The 14,440-nt window shown below is 40.6% G+C and overlaps 1 protein-coding gene across 4 annotated transcripts in view; it reads right to left on the minus strand.

The window, feature by feature from the left end:
- Positions 1–14,440, minus strand: part of LOC118773619 (carnitine O-palmitoyltransferase 1, liver isoform-like) — a 31,445-nt gene that overhangs the window by 1,590 nt on the left and 15,415 nt on the right. For 3 of the 4 annotated variants that reach the window (XM_036522637.1, XM_036522645.1, XM_036522653.1), the window contains exons 8-18: positions 14,233–14,340; positions 13,630–13,717; positions 11,933–12,128; positions 11,199–11,387; positions 10,800–10,905; positions 10,455–10,571; positions 8,416–8,580; positions 7,962–8,090; positions 7,654–7,809; positions 5,232–5,345; positions 1,063–1,155 (exon numbers count right to left, since the gene is read on the minus strand). In XM_036522637.1, coding sequence (XP_036378530.1) covers positions 1,063–1,155; positions 5,232–5,345; positions 7,654–7,809; positions 7,962–8,090; positions 8,416–8,580; positions 10,455–10,571; positions 10,800–10,905; positions 11,199–11,387; positions 11,933–12,128; positions 13,630–13,717; positions 14,233–14,340 — 1,461 coding nt within the window. Of the gene's footprint in view, positions 1–1,062; positions 1,156–5,231; positions 5,346–7,653; positions 7,810–7,961; positions 8,091–8,415; positions 8,581–10,454; positions 10,572–10,799; positions 10,906–11,198; positions 11,388–11,932; positions 12,129–12,569; positions 12,655–13,629; positions 13,718–14,232; positions 14,341–14,440 lie in introns of all 4 variants that reach the window. The other variant, XM_036522660.1, reaches the window with a different exon arrangement.

Here is a 14,440-nt window from a genome sequence, read left to right on the forward strand (position 1 = left end):
GAGACTGTCTGGATGGCAGACCCTGGGAACTGCTAACAGGGGGTCAGTATTGGCTCTGCAAGGCAGGCAACCTCTGGCTAAGTTTCTGAACAGTTACCAATAACAGGAAAGTCCAGAATGTTACTGCCCCTGCTTTCCGGTTCTGTGAAATGAGGGAACAACTGAGCATAAATCAAGCTAATGAGTCCAGCTGGGTATCTTGGTATAAAAGGGAAAACTGGTCCAGAAAATAAAGTGATATATTCCCTGGATTGGATTAGCAGGGTAAAGGTCAGTTTGCATTTGCACACTGGAAGTCTCTCTGGATTAGAGTCTGCTAAATGACAAAAGTAATGTTAATTTAAAGCCACAGCTGCAACGGAGCTGAATCTGGCGGATCTGTAGGGTAATGGGACAGCTGTCCGGAGCTGATTTTGTACAGGTAGTGGATCTGGTGGCCCAATCTAAGGCCCTGAAAGGTAAAAGGCTCATTATACACAGACAATCCTTACTCTTTCAGAGTAGTACATGACTATATGCAAGCTTTGATGAGCTAATGTTTCATCAGATCAACATTTACATCGTAAAAATGATTGAGCATCCACTCACTCATGTTTCATGCACTGAAGTTAGTCCCTACTTTGTGTCAGTGCGAGTTATTGTGAGAAAGTAAGGCTCCCTACCCTGACAAGCTCCCTACCCCTGAGATGGTCTGGTGCATTTCCTTTGGATCCCCACTAAACTTTAATGTATGCAACAACCTAATAGTTATGTTTTGCACAGCTCTCCTGCTTCTTTCTGTGTGGTTCTGCAGCAAACTTTCAGCTTGTAGAAAACCTTGCTGTGAACAAGAATCTGTGAACATATCAAGATTGCTTGATATTCACTGGCAGGTCATAAGATTCTCAGAACATCAGTTACCTCTTAGAACCTGTCACACCACACCATCACTGGTGTTAAGACAAGGTATGATATCTCCAAGAATCCTGAGAAACAAATGGCAAGGTTGAACTGGCAATTAAAAGAGCTAAATCAGAGCTACAGTCCTGATGTGTACCGGCCAGAATGATCAGGCATACTCACAGTCTGTGTGCAGGAGTGCTTGCAGGAGATGTGGAAGTTGATCATGTTCTCTCCTACTATAATGTAAGATACTCCATAGCCATCATCTGCAACCTGTAAGAGACAAAGAGATTTTCTAAAAATCAAAGCCGACTTTACCTCAAGAGATGGGGATGAAAGTGAAAAAGAGACTAACCTAGGCAGACATTCATGTTAACTTCCTTATTGAACAAACCCACAAGGAACTGAACCTGAATATCTGACAAACTGGAACATCATGATGAAAGTATAAAAAAAAAAACATATTAAGAGCTTACAAAGGATTGTGCTCAAGTGCTCCAACGCTAGAGTGCTTAACACAGAAGAAAAAATAAATAAATGCCCAAAACATAAATAAATGAGGCTGAGAGTTCTGCTCAGCATTTGAATGGAGTGCATGCTTTAGTTCCCTTCCTGTTTAAGTTCTTGTTCAATATTTCAGCCTGCAATTCTTCCACAACTAGCCAATAAAATCCTGGCAGCATTACACAAAGACTCACAAAGAGTCAAAAACTAGATGGACACAGACATCACTCTAAAATTCCTAGATTTTATTAGATCAAAATTAGAATTAGATTTAAGGTCAGTTACAATGTAAATGTATGGCATCCACCATCTATATCCATCCATTAGCGATAAAATAAAAGACTATATCTGATTCAGATTGGTGTTCATTGGATCAGACTGATTCCAAAACTGAATTCATATCCCCAAAGAAAGAAACTTATTGATGTAAAACTCGCTCACAGAGCCTTTTCCACTCCCCTAAAACCATTCAAGATGAACCTCCAACACTATTATGTAGTTACACAAAACTCCTCTCTGCATGTATTATGGCAATGTGCCAAAATGTCCACCTTCTGGTTCCAGATGTCAAAAATACTGACATTAATTTAAAACTTTGACTTGCTCACCCTCACATTTATTTTATCTTTTAACATTCTCCAATCCTGAGTGATTCATGGTGTTCTTTCTCAACAGATGTGGCTAAAAGATTGTCCAAACTGACTGCTCTATAGCCTGTATTAATAAAGTTGGTTGGTCTTCCCATCTTTCAGCTCTGGGACAAGGAATATCAAAACCTATTAAATGCATCCTGCATGTAAATCTCCCATAATCCCTCTCATTTTTGGTGACCACACCACTAAACGGTTTTGTATAATGGCTCTCTTCTGCAGTATTACTGAGAATACTGTTATTCTTACTTTTAGTATTCACCGCGTATTTGTATTGTAGAGCTTATTTGCGTTAAGTTGTATATGCTCTATTTGTCATATTTACCCCTCTCCGCTCTGTTGTACATACATACATACATACATACAGGATAGGAGAAAAAAAAAAACATTCACTAAAAAGCTTGTGTTTAACTTTTACAAAAAACACACTGTTCAGGGCTTGACACAATTAATGTGCAATTTCAAATATGTCTAGAGCATGAGGGCTTCATTGGTTTGGATCAAAGCCCAAAAATCATGAAGCACATTTGCTTCAATATGGTGTCAAATCATTATAGGTACATGTTTACAGTATATCACAAACAACAGAAGAGCAAAAATCTACAGTCTACAAATCAAAGCTGGCAACCCACAAATCCTCCAGCTCCACTGGATACCACATGCAATGTGTGCAGAAGAAAAAAAACATTATAGTGAGATCTCAATGGACAAAGCAAAAGAAACACACTTTTTCATCCTAGCCATGTACCAACTTTTTTATTCTAGCCATGTACCAATGGAACACTGCTTCTTTGCAGTGTACCTCCCTAAAGATTTCCACTTTTTGCAGGGAAGGGGATTAAAATCTCTCCCTGAAATGTCCTATAAATTCTCCCTGCTCGGAGGCATTTTAACTTATTTTGATCTACAGCTGTTCATACAATCATCCTGTTGTAATCCCTGGCATACTTTTGAGCCACTTAGCTAGAAGCCTGAAGTTAAGAGGTCACCCAGGCCAGCTCACACAGAGTGCAGCGCCTCCCTCACTGTGTCCTGCAGGCATTCTAATACCCAGCAATTGTGGCACTATTTACACAATTGATCAATTGTCACTTTCAGTGTACACGCTTTCAGTGGAATACACATTCCAGCCAAACGGTTTGGGCTGTGGACCCAGAATATTACAAACGCTACTGTGTCTCTGGTTGTGGATTAGCTGTCCAACACTTCTCCCTTTTGCATTTTCTCTCTTCGTTTCCTTTTGTCACAAAATATCCTCTATAAAAAATAATATAACCTGAAATTCTACTTTCAATTTCAACTGCAGCAAAAATGGTGTGCTTACAGCAACATACAGCTAAACTGGAAAGAAAACTAAATTACAAGAACTCAAAAAGACTGAGGGCCAGCCATAATGAACATCTGTGTCCCCTTACATTAAAGTAAGCTAGCAACCCAGTAACTGACCTTTCATGACCTGGTACTGGCTCACGACGCATACTTTACAAACCACTTGCTCATGAACAAAAAGGTAATGTTATTGTCTCACTGTGCTGTCACTCTTGATAGTGACTACCACTGACAAAATGTTAATTTCAGACCATCAAAACTGAAAAAATAATAAGCTGCAGCTGTAAACAGCAGTGCTTTACGATAAAGCCCTGCAAAAATATATTGTAGTCACAAAAGTGAGCAGATACGAGTAACATGAATTATGAGTAACCTTATGTTGACTCACTTATGTGTGCTCATGAGTACCTTCACTACCTTTACTGCCTGTAAAGCTTTATTACTGTTGACATTTACATTCATTCATTTGGCAGACACTCTTATCCAGAGAGACCATAAATATTGTTGTTGCTTGTTTAATATTAGTGGTTAGGTTATTCATACATAACATATATATATATACATACATATATATATATATACACACACACACTCAGTTTGACTCTAGTATTCTATTTATTTACAATCCAAATTGAAGTATATTCTTTGTTATACTGGACGTGTTCTGCAACAGGACTTTCAATTCTGGCACTGACTGCACTTCTGTTGGCAGCTGGACTCCAGGCAAGGTGGAAGGTTCCGCCCCAAGAAAGGTAAGTCATTCCCCAGTCGTGAACTTTAAACTTGGTGAGTTGGATCAAGATTAGGTATTAAATTTTAGTAACCCTTCAGACTGTGAAGTACATTTATTTACACAAAAAAGTAAGTTGTAAGCTTTCAGAATCAGGACCCTCTACAAATTTTGGAACTGGATTTTGCAATACTTCTGAAATGCTGTACTACATGTTGCCCTAATTTGCTGTATTGCAGTAAAAAATTAAAACGAGAAGGATTAAATTAATTCACTTGGGATGTTTCCCCATTTTTCAGTTAAAACCAAAGAAATACTGCCCTAAATTTTAATCAAACTCTATCAAAGTAAAAGCTAAATTACTAAATTACTACAAAGTAATACCCATCCATTCTATCTTCCATACAAAATAAAAGCCTTCACAAAATAAGACTCAGCACCAACAAATCTACTGGAGGTCAAGACAGAGCTGTATGAAATCACTTTCTGATATTTGGCTGTATGAGATTTTTGACCCAAAATGAAAAACACACTTTTGAAGACCGGCCCAAAATAAAAGACATCTGTTTGAACTGTGTGACATTTACATAAGCCAACTCTAACATCTAACATACCTCTATCCTCTAGGGATAAGTTAACCACCTCTGACATACTTAACAGGAAAAAGACAGACAGAATATACTGATGGCTCTCAATACACTGCAAACAATACATAAAATTTATTAATTTCATTTATTTTTTCTACATTACATTGTATTATTGTCATTTAGCAAATGCTGTTATCCGGAGTGACTTAGATTACCCATTTACACAACTGGATATTCACTGGTGCAATTTTGGGCAACTTGCCAAAGGATACAACAGCAGTGCCCCAATAGGGAATCAAACTGAAAACCTTTGTTACAAGCCCAACTCAATACCTCTACGCCACACTGCTACAACATAAACACATTTTGAATACATCAATAACGTGATATAGCAAAACAGTTTTAGCAATACAAACAGAAAAGTAATTCATGCCAATAAAACTATTTGGAAGGGTGGAGAGAGCAAGGGAGTCAGGGAGCAAGAGAGAGAGAGAGAGAGAGAGAGAGAGAGAGAGAGAGTCAAGAAACATAGAAAAGGAGTGTACTGACTGGACCAAAGCCTCCTCCGCAGGATATGTACTCTGGATGGTTGACCAGATCGAACAGCTCCACTTGCTGGACTGGAGTCTGACTGGTGGACAAGCGCCACGGCTCCGACAACACCTGAAACAAAATGACTTTTTCTCAAAATTGTTTGTATCTGGTAACATGCTTTTCCACAAAAGAAATGTAAGGAAATATGTTTTTAAGTGAGACCAGACAGTGTGTCTGAATGGATGTCATTGGTGTAAAGCACGCCCCCTTCACCTTCCAAAAAAAATATATATATATGTGATTTTGGGACCTAAGAAATATACAGAATTTGTTTTGGCACAAAAGAATATTTTCATGACCAACATTTTTTCCAGATTAATCCTAGATGCTGTAGGTTCAATTAAAGACACTTCTCTTTTATTTGACATTGCAAAGGTGAGGTACATCCTACTATGCCATCAAATTCATTAGGAAACACTGACAATATGTCTTTGAATGAGAGAAGCCTGCCCTGAGCCAGTGTTAAGCAACAATGTAATGAATCCCACCTGCTCCAAGATGTCTTTGTTCACTGAGGAAGAACAGTAGCAACAGGGGCAATGCTTTCATGAGAATAATTCATATGAAATATCCCCATATCTAAATGGCAATAAGGCAAGATTTTTTGCAATTAATTTCACTGTGTAAACTGATTTCTTTTTCTGAACACTCACACTTTTTTACAGCTGGATCAGTTCACAGCTGCAGTGGTGATTATCAGAGCCTGCCATAGAGATTGTCTATGGAAGGTTGTGGTGATGGCAAAGTTCCATGAAACTGACATTCTTAGGAGCAGTCTGTTCTTCAAAGCGTATGATGAACTAGAATATAGTGAGAATGACACTCGGAAAAACCTGCTTTGTTCGCTAGCACTGCAGTTACGTAGGTGGCGCCTACAGCTCAGGTCACACTTACCCTCAAACTTTCCCACACCACATACTTCGAAAACCACCGGGGCAAAGAACTTGCATACATTTTAAGGATATTTGGAATCTTGGGGCTGACCATATATCCACTGATCAAAATAGACCTTAATCTTGGATTCTTTCATGCCAAACACATAAGCATAATACCAAGCACCAATATGAAAATGCTTATTGGTCAGTTCAAAAGGGAAAAGCATTTCATTTCCTATCTCAGCAGAATGATGCAGAAAATTAGTGAAATTCATTAAATGTTTTTGGGATGTTAGAATTTGGCAGAGGACCAAAAAAAAAGGTATACCAAAATCACAAACAATACCAGTAAAAGGACAGGACACACCTGGTTAAGATAATGGGAAACATACATTCAAAGACATATTGACTACTAAATATTAAAATACTTATGCCCCGAAACTTGAAAGTTGAAAGATACTTGCACAACAATAAATCGTGAAGTTGATGCCTACGAATGAATTTATTAGCAAAATTCAATTTTGAATTTTGAAGAATCTAAAATATAAGAAATTTTTGATTTGTTTAAAACACCTTTGTGGTCACTGCATGATTTCATTTGTGTCATTTCATAGTTTTGATGTCTTTACTATTATTCTAAAATGTGACAAATAGTAATAATACAGAAACAAAAGTGTGTCCAAACTTTTGACTGGTACTTTAAGGTATAATGTGCCCTGTAATTAGAATGCTTGAATGCATTTCTGAACTATATTTGAGGTCTAGATCAGAGAAATGTAATTGGAATGAGCTAAAGTATGGATTTCACTCCAAAATGGTTATGGAACATAAGTAAATTCTTCATTTAGCTTCATCCCTGGTATAACTGAAGCTTCGTTTGATGCCAGGTGCACGTTCTACATCCCATCTCCAATCCGTCTGCTGCACTTACACTGCAGCAGATCCATCTTAACACTCCCTTTAGATCAGCTATAATGTAGCTGATATGAAAACTGGCTCCAAAAAGGTGCCATGGACCCAGCTCTGTCTGTGGTAGTACAATCAAGGGAAGGCAGTTAAGACGACATCTGATAATTCATGGCTTCCTCCGACAACTAATCAGATAACTCACTCACAATCCATGAAATTCACAGAAACCAGCAAAACCCACCCACCATAATTATCCTTTTGGCCAAGTGTCCTAGAGAAACAAAAAACAAAAACAACGCACCAAAAAATCCATTCATCTGTGCCAATAACCATTCGAACGCGATATGCCGCAAAATTAGATTAGGTGTATGTTTTTACTTTAACAGGCAATAACTGGAGCATTCTCAAATAAACAATTGTTATCCAGTGAAGTGATCCACCCATCCTATACCACCTAACTTCTACAAAATGATTCTTTTGGAAGAAAATCTCATGGCTTTGTGCTCCGAAAGACTTGGGACCACCGCATTGAGTTCTACTGCCCCTTAAGCCAAATAAAAAAAAAAAAAAAAAAAACAGGTAAAGACACTCACCTCTTTCAGGAAGGGTGACTCAACACCCAGGTACTTCGAGACCACATAAAGGCAGAAAAGGTGTCGGTCAATGCCTGCTCCTGTCATGGCCATTCGGTAGAGGTGCTGGTGCTTCTCAGTAGCCAATCGCAATAGCCGCCTACAAAGCTCTGTGTCCTTGATGGACAGTAAATAGATACAATGGGGAATAACATAATAAAGGGGTTAAACAGACAAAGCCATACCTGTTACCCATAGTATAACAGATATTAACCAATTAACTGAATGGATTTACAGTGATAATAAAACTGGCAAGTGCTTTTCTTTACCTCTCCACCCTCAAGCGCTTTCACAAAGGCACAGCTCTCATTGGAACAGGACCGAACAGTCTCTGTCCTCCCTTCTCTGAATAGGCGAGTCATAGAAGCTTCATAGGTCAGACAAAACATGCCCCTTTCCTAAGACAAAGGGAGGTGAGCAAGAAAGGAGGGTAAGTGTGTGCCAAATTAACCGTTATCCCCATGATTCATGAGATGCTGTTTAGTGCTGAAATTAACAACAGGATGAATTCTATGTCTGACCAAGGGTCAGGTTGTCAAATGGGAGAAGACAGCTTTGTGTATGGATTTAATATTGAGTACACCACAAGAGCACCACTGTGAATATCCAGTTGTATAAATGGGTAATCTAAGTCACTCAGGATAACTCTGGAGCACCACAGTATTTAGCTTGCCGATCATTCCTCAGAATGACCCAAAGAGCCACAGAAGACCTCAATCTCACCCTGTAATAAGCCAGCTGTAGGGCCAGCTGAATGAAAGCATCTGGACTTAGTCTGCACTTCTTAATTCTTCCTTTCCCAAAGTCCCTGAAGGAGAAAACGTGGAAGTCCACATCATCGGCCAAGGCCTGGGCCACCGCCAAAGACTGAGACACCTGCTCTCGACACTAAAAGACACAGAGAATACTATTACGAACTGACATACAGAAACACAGCACTGTAACACAAAGAAGGAACAAAGAATGCCAGTTATAAAACAACAGCACCGTTACTCACTGGTTCAGAGAGACAGCTGACACAGAATAGCCATTGTACACCAAGACAACATTGCACAATTTTGCTTCATTTTGATCAAGTTGATCAAGTGATTACAAGAGCAAAATCATTGCTCTTGTAATTTCTGTGGCAGTAAAATAACAAAAAAATGAAAAACATGCAAAAGATGATCTTCCAAAGAATGTTTCCTGTCAGACAATGTCAGGAAAGCAGAACAATACTTTAGTCTAAAAAACACCACCCTACCTCAGTCTAAGTATTAGTTAATACAAAAAAACAAAAAAACCCGACACAGAGATAAGGCTTTTGATTGCTTAAAAGCTAAGAAATCTTTTCTTTATAATCTACACAAAACATACAATCTTTAAAGTCACCACAGATCCTCAGCAACTTCTACAGCTGCATCATTGAAAGCATCTTGACCAGCTGCATCACGGTGTGGTATGGGAGTACCACTGAAATGGACCGTAGGCATCTTCAGAGTGGTAAAAACTGCTGAAAGGATTGTTAGGACACAGCTACCCTCTCTGCAGGACATCTATCATCAAAGAGTCCACAAAAGAGCCTGCTCCATTGTCAGGGACTACACCCACCCCCAGTGCAAACTGTTCACACTTCTACCCTCTGGCAAGAGGTACAGAAGTATGAGATGCAGAACATCCAGACTCAGGAACAGCTTCTATCCAACAGCCATCAGACTCTTGAATGGGTCAAATACACAAATACACACCTCCCCGGCCTAGCCCATGCATACATTCACACATACACACCCACACTGCAACCAACTGTGCAATGGAATGGAACTGACATTGCATCAACATTGCACATTCTACACTGCACTGATGTCCTTTTCTGCACATTTAATGTATATATCCTTTATTTATTAATATTTTTTTTCTTACACTCTCTGACCTTTTTTATATTATTTCTTTCTTAAATTCTTGTGTTTTCTTGTGTTCTACTCCTAACGGCACTCATAAGTGGAAGGCAAAGGAAGAATTTCATTGTACAGGGAACTTGTTTCTTTACTGTGCATATGACAATAAAACTTTGATTCTTGATTCTTGTAACATAAATATAACAAAAATGTTTTTATTTTTAAGCCAATTTAGCATAAAATATGACGTAGCCAGTATCCTCAGCAGCCATAAACTAAATGAAATACTACAGATATCTACAAAGTAGACCATTTGCTGCCTTAAATTTAGTTAGGAATTATGTATAGGCAAAACGAACACAATAATATTTGGCCAGGGTTTCTCAGTCTCATCGCACACCAGCGGCCCCTGCTGGTCCACTGGATGATCAGCCTGCCTCTTTAAAGCTGTGCTCATGTCTGTGCAGACTTGGGATGGAGACTGTAGTGTGAAAGGAGTAGCATGTGGTATTATGTGCTTCTGAGGAGGCGGGTTTTCCCGGATTATTAATGGGGGTCATAGCAATGAGCAGCATCTCTCTGATATGAGTGAGCACTCTAAATTGGCAGACAAAGGAGAAAAAAAAACACTAGGCCTTCCAAATACCAAAAAAGTTGAACAGAATGTTCCAGTTAGCACTGCCAAGTGTGAGACACATGACATTTTTTGACATTTCACCACTGAAAGTTACTCTCTTGGTATCAGGATGAGAATTACGAGAATGGAGATGCTTAGAATGTTTCCTTGCGCAAGAATTCAGGATATCTCTTGTATTTGTCCAAAACCACAAGCGACAACAGACAGACAGGCTAATGGAGACACAGCAAGAATAACAGACAAACACTTACCTCGGAGGGAATGTCCCAGGTTAACCTCTGTGGTTGGGGCAGATTGGGATCAACATCCCCCTTACAATGCCCCTCTTCATTGTAGCCCAGCTGGAAACTGTCTGTGGCCAAAACATACTGTAAAAAGACAGAATTAATCTACTCTCCACGTGCACTGACTGTATGAGCAAAGCAATAAATCACATATGACAGACAGTATGACTCACTGGCTGAACACAATAATGTATGAATGCTGGCGACTGTAACAGCTATCAGACAGACACACATACATGTAAGGACACGTACATATGCACACAGCACACACGTACACACACACACACACACACCACACTTTCCTCTTCTCACCTCCCACAGATGTGCCACTACTGGAGCGTCTGCCCAGGAGTGCTCTGCATTCAAACCATTCTTCCCATTCTTATATACCACCACAGAAAAGGACTTATCGAACCACCTGACACAGGAAGAGGAGAAAGATTCAGTCTTTCACCAAATCATTTTCCAGAGTAAATGATAACATGCAAATGACTGACACACTGTAAACAGACTGATGAAAACAACCCAATTAATTTAAAACAATTTCCTAAGTTTTGCACCCGCTCTTGTGCCAGAAGTTATGGCGAATTATGCGTTTTAAGTCAGCCAAAATGTTTTCCAGGTGTGGTGAGCAGTGAGAGCAGTTTCAGACAAGAGATCTGAACTGCACTAAAACCTCAGCTGCTGTAATGCTACTCATGACACACTCGCCTGTCATAGCACTTCCCATGGAGCAGGGACTTGGCATAGCGATCCAGGCTGGCAGCGGGATCATCTCCCATCATGCCATGCTCATCATCATCCAGTGTGACAAAGAAGGCAGCTTTCTCAATGCAGTCCAGTGATCTCTTGTTCACCCCACTGCTGAAAAACTGCTTTCGAGTCCGAGCCCAGGGCACTCTGCAAAGCACAACAGGGGCGGAGGCCACTTAGCAAGACAAGTGCCTTACGCAGACTGCAGACACAACTTCCATCCTATTTTTCAGGCGGCTACCCACAACTGAGAGAAGAAAATTTAATCGGGAATTTAAACTTGACGCATGACTGGATGTCACTCAAATTATTCTTTGTAATAATTCGTTCATCTAACTCTTATTAAAGCTTAGGGCTGGGACTTCAAATCTGTCATAATTCTTGTAACTTTCACACAGCTAGCCATCTTCGGATGTAAAAATTCTAGGTCAGCAGAAATAGAAACACATTTTTATTTTTAACAGCCAGTTAGATACATGTGTGATTGTGCCACTAATGATATTACTGGTCAAAATTTCAAACAAAACAGCAATAGCAGAATTACACTACATTATTATTCCATCTGGTTTATTAAATACAAATTCAATGCTCAAGGGGGTGTTCTTAAGTCATGGTAATGGCGATCTACCTGTTAGTCTCGACTTACCTGACTGTATCTGTAGTCTCCACCTACCCCTACCAGTTTTACTCACCTGTCTCCTGCAGTCAGAGCTCCTAACTTCTCCTCTCCGGGCAAAGGGGGAGAAGGGTCATCCAAAATCTTCTGGATCTGGAGCTCTATCTCTCTGGGTGACAGCATCTTCCCCCCTTTGTACAACCACAGACGGAAATAGCGCCCCCTGTGGTACACTGCTACATAATCACTGTCCTGCCAGTGCTGCACGGTATCTGGTAGAAGGGGACAGAGAGGGGGCCGATCGTAGAATACAGACACTGTCAGAACTGAAAGGGGGTGGAGGGGGGATGGGGGGGGGGCTAAAAAAAATAGACACTAAATGACCAGACACTACAGTACACTAACACTGACTCAGCACCGAAAGAGAGAGTTTGACACAGGAATGATCACTATATGAGGATAAACAAACATACCTGTATTATACTGTCATCTGCTGGCCATGCTTGGTATGGAATCAACAGGTCATGACATAAAAAATGGTATGTTTGAGATTTGATCAAAGACCACAGTTAGGAAGAGAAACAGAGAGACAGTGGGTGGCTGTGAACACGCAACTAGAGACAGCAGCACAAACACAACACTGGTATTAGAACTGCATGAGGATGACAAGGCCCGTGCGAGTAACAGAGAAACAGTACACAAAGTGTTAATACCTGTTATCTCCCCAGGAATTCGACAAGTGTCAAACATCCTCTCAAACTGATAGGAACAGCAAGGAACCGAAGACCTCAACAACCACTGAGAGAGAGAGAGAGAGAGAGAGAGAGAGAGAGAGAGAGAGAGAGAGAGAGGCAAAGAGGGCCAGGTGAAGGATAGGAGAGAGAGAGATGAAAATGAGAAGTAGAAAACAAAAGAGCCGAGGAAAGCAGAAATTAATTAAGGACAGAACCCAGGGAGAAACAGGGAAAGGGGAGAGAGGTGGGGTGAAAAGGAAAAGAGAACAGCACAGAAGACAGATAAGAGACATCTGAGCAAAGCCCCTCAGAGGGGCACATTTATACAACGTGAACGGGCAGACATGCACACAACGTAGAGAAGACTGACCAACTGCCTCATAGCCACACCATCTGTCACATGTAAATGGTTAGGAGGAAATTGTTTAGCTAGCAATAGTTTCTTGAAACTACAAACATACCACTTGAGCCAGTGCAGCTACACAAGATACAGCGCCCACTCTCTCTCACACTCTCAATGTCAACATACTGTAGTGTCTAGTCAGTATGGTAAAACAGATTTTATTTATTAGTCTTCATTTGAAAATGGTATTGCATTGTGTATTTTTGTAAAAATTCACAGCTGAAATCAGACTCCAATATGTACAGCATGTGAAGACTGAGTTAAGCTTTGTCCTGACATAACATGCAGTTATGTACATTTCAGCAAAACAAAGCAATGAATTGCACTGCTGGTCCAGCAGAGTCTATGACTAGTGAGGGACACCCTCACTCATGCCTGTGCCCCTGGCATTCCTGCTGTGTAGATGTACAGCCATGCCCTTTTCCTGCAGTGCGTTTACAGCAGTTTAGTAGCACCACACTCTAGTGTGCCTGTGGTGTAAAATATGTGTGTGACCATTGTGTATTACGCGCATGCGTGTGTGTGTGTGTGTGTTTGTTTGCATGTGCACAAATGACTCAGTGAGTCAGTGTTAACGTGTGGAAATGTCTGCGTGGGTGGACTGATGTGGGTATATATGTTTAGCTGCTGTGTTACCAGTTTCCTCTCCTGGAATGCGTGTGGTGTTGAACATCCTCTCACACTGAGCGGCACACAGAGGAATGACAGTGCCTGGGACACGACTCTGGGAGAGAAAGAAAAGGAAAGAAGGGAGAGAGGGAGTGGAGAAAAGAGAGGCAAGGAAGGAAACAGTGTGGGGACAGAGGGAGAGTGAAGAGGAAGCAGCAGTATGGGGAGGGGGGTCAGGACAGATGAGAGTGCAACAAAAGAGAAAGGAATGAGACCATGAGAGGGAATGGATTTAAAACTACCTCTTACAAACAGACACAGTGAAAGAGACACACTCTGACATAGTCTGTGGGAACTGAAACAGACTGGAGGAAATGGGAGTGATGTGCCTCACCCACACACACAGGCACACGCTGCTTTGTTACTCATTATCTCTCTATCCCTCCTCTTTCCATTTGTAGATGTATATCATCCTCCCTGTGATAATTAGAACACACTATGAAAACTTGCACTAGGAATACTAGTTCCAGGGTATAGCTGTCAATTTAACTGGTGTAGGCATAACTGTGTAACTATGACGGTTCATCTACCATGCTAGACCTAATGTCAACAGGGTGCTGAGATACTCACAGGCTTGAGCTCTTCTCGGTTGAGCTTCCTCCGGTACAGCAGGAAGGCATGGAGAGTGTTCCCTGCCCTGGCTGCCTGGATGGGCGTTGGTGTCACGTACAGGAAGTCCTGAGGAAGAGATAGGGGGTGGAAACAATGCACCACTAGAACATTTATCAGAAATTTTTCTTGGCAGGAAAGTTCACAGAAACAGAACAGCGGTCAAAAA

Source organism: Megalops cyprinoides, chromosome 1 (assembly GCF_013368585.1).
Source record: "Megalops cyprinoides isolate fMegCyp1 chromosome 1, fMegCyp1.pri, whole genome shotgun sequence".
Taxonomy (NCBI): domain Eukaryota; kingdom Metazoa; phylum Chordata; class Actinopteri; order Elopiformes; family Megalopidae; genus Megalops; species Megalops cyprinoides.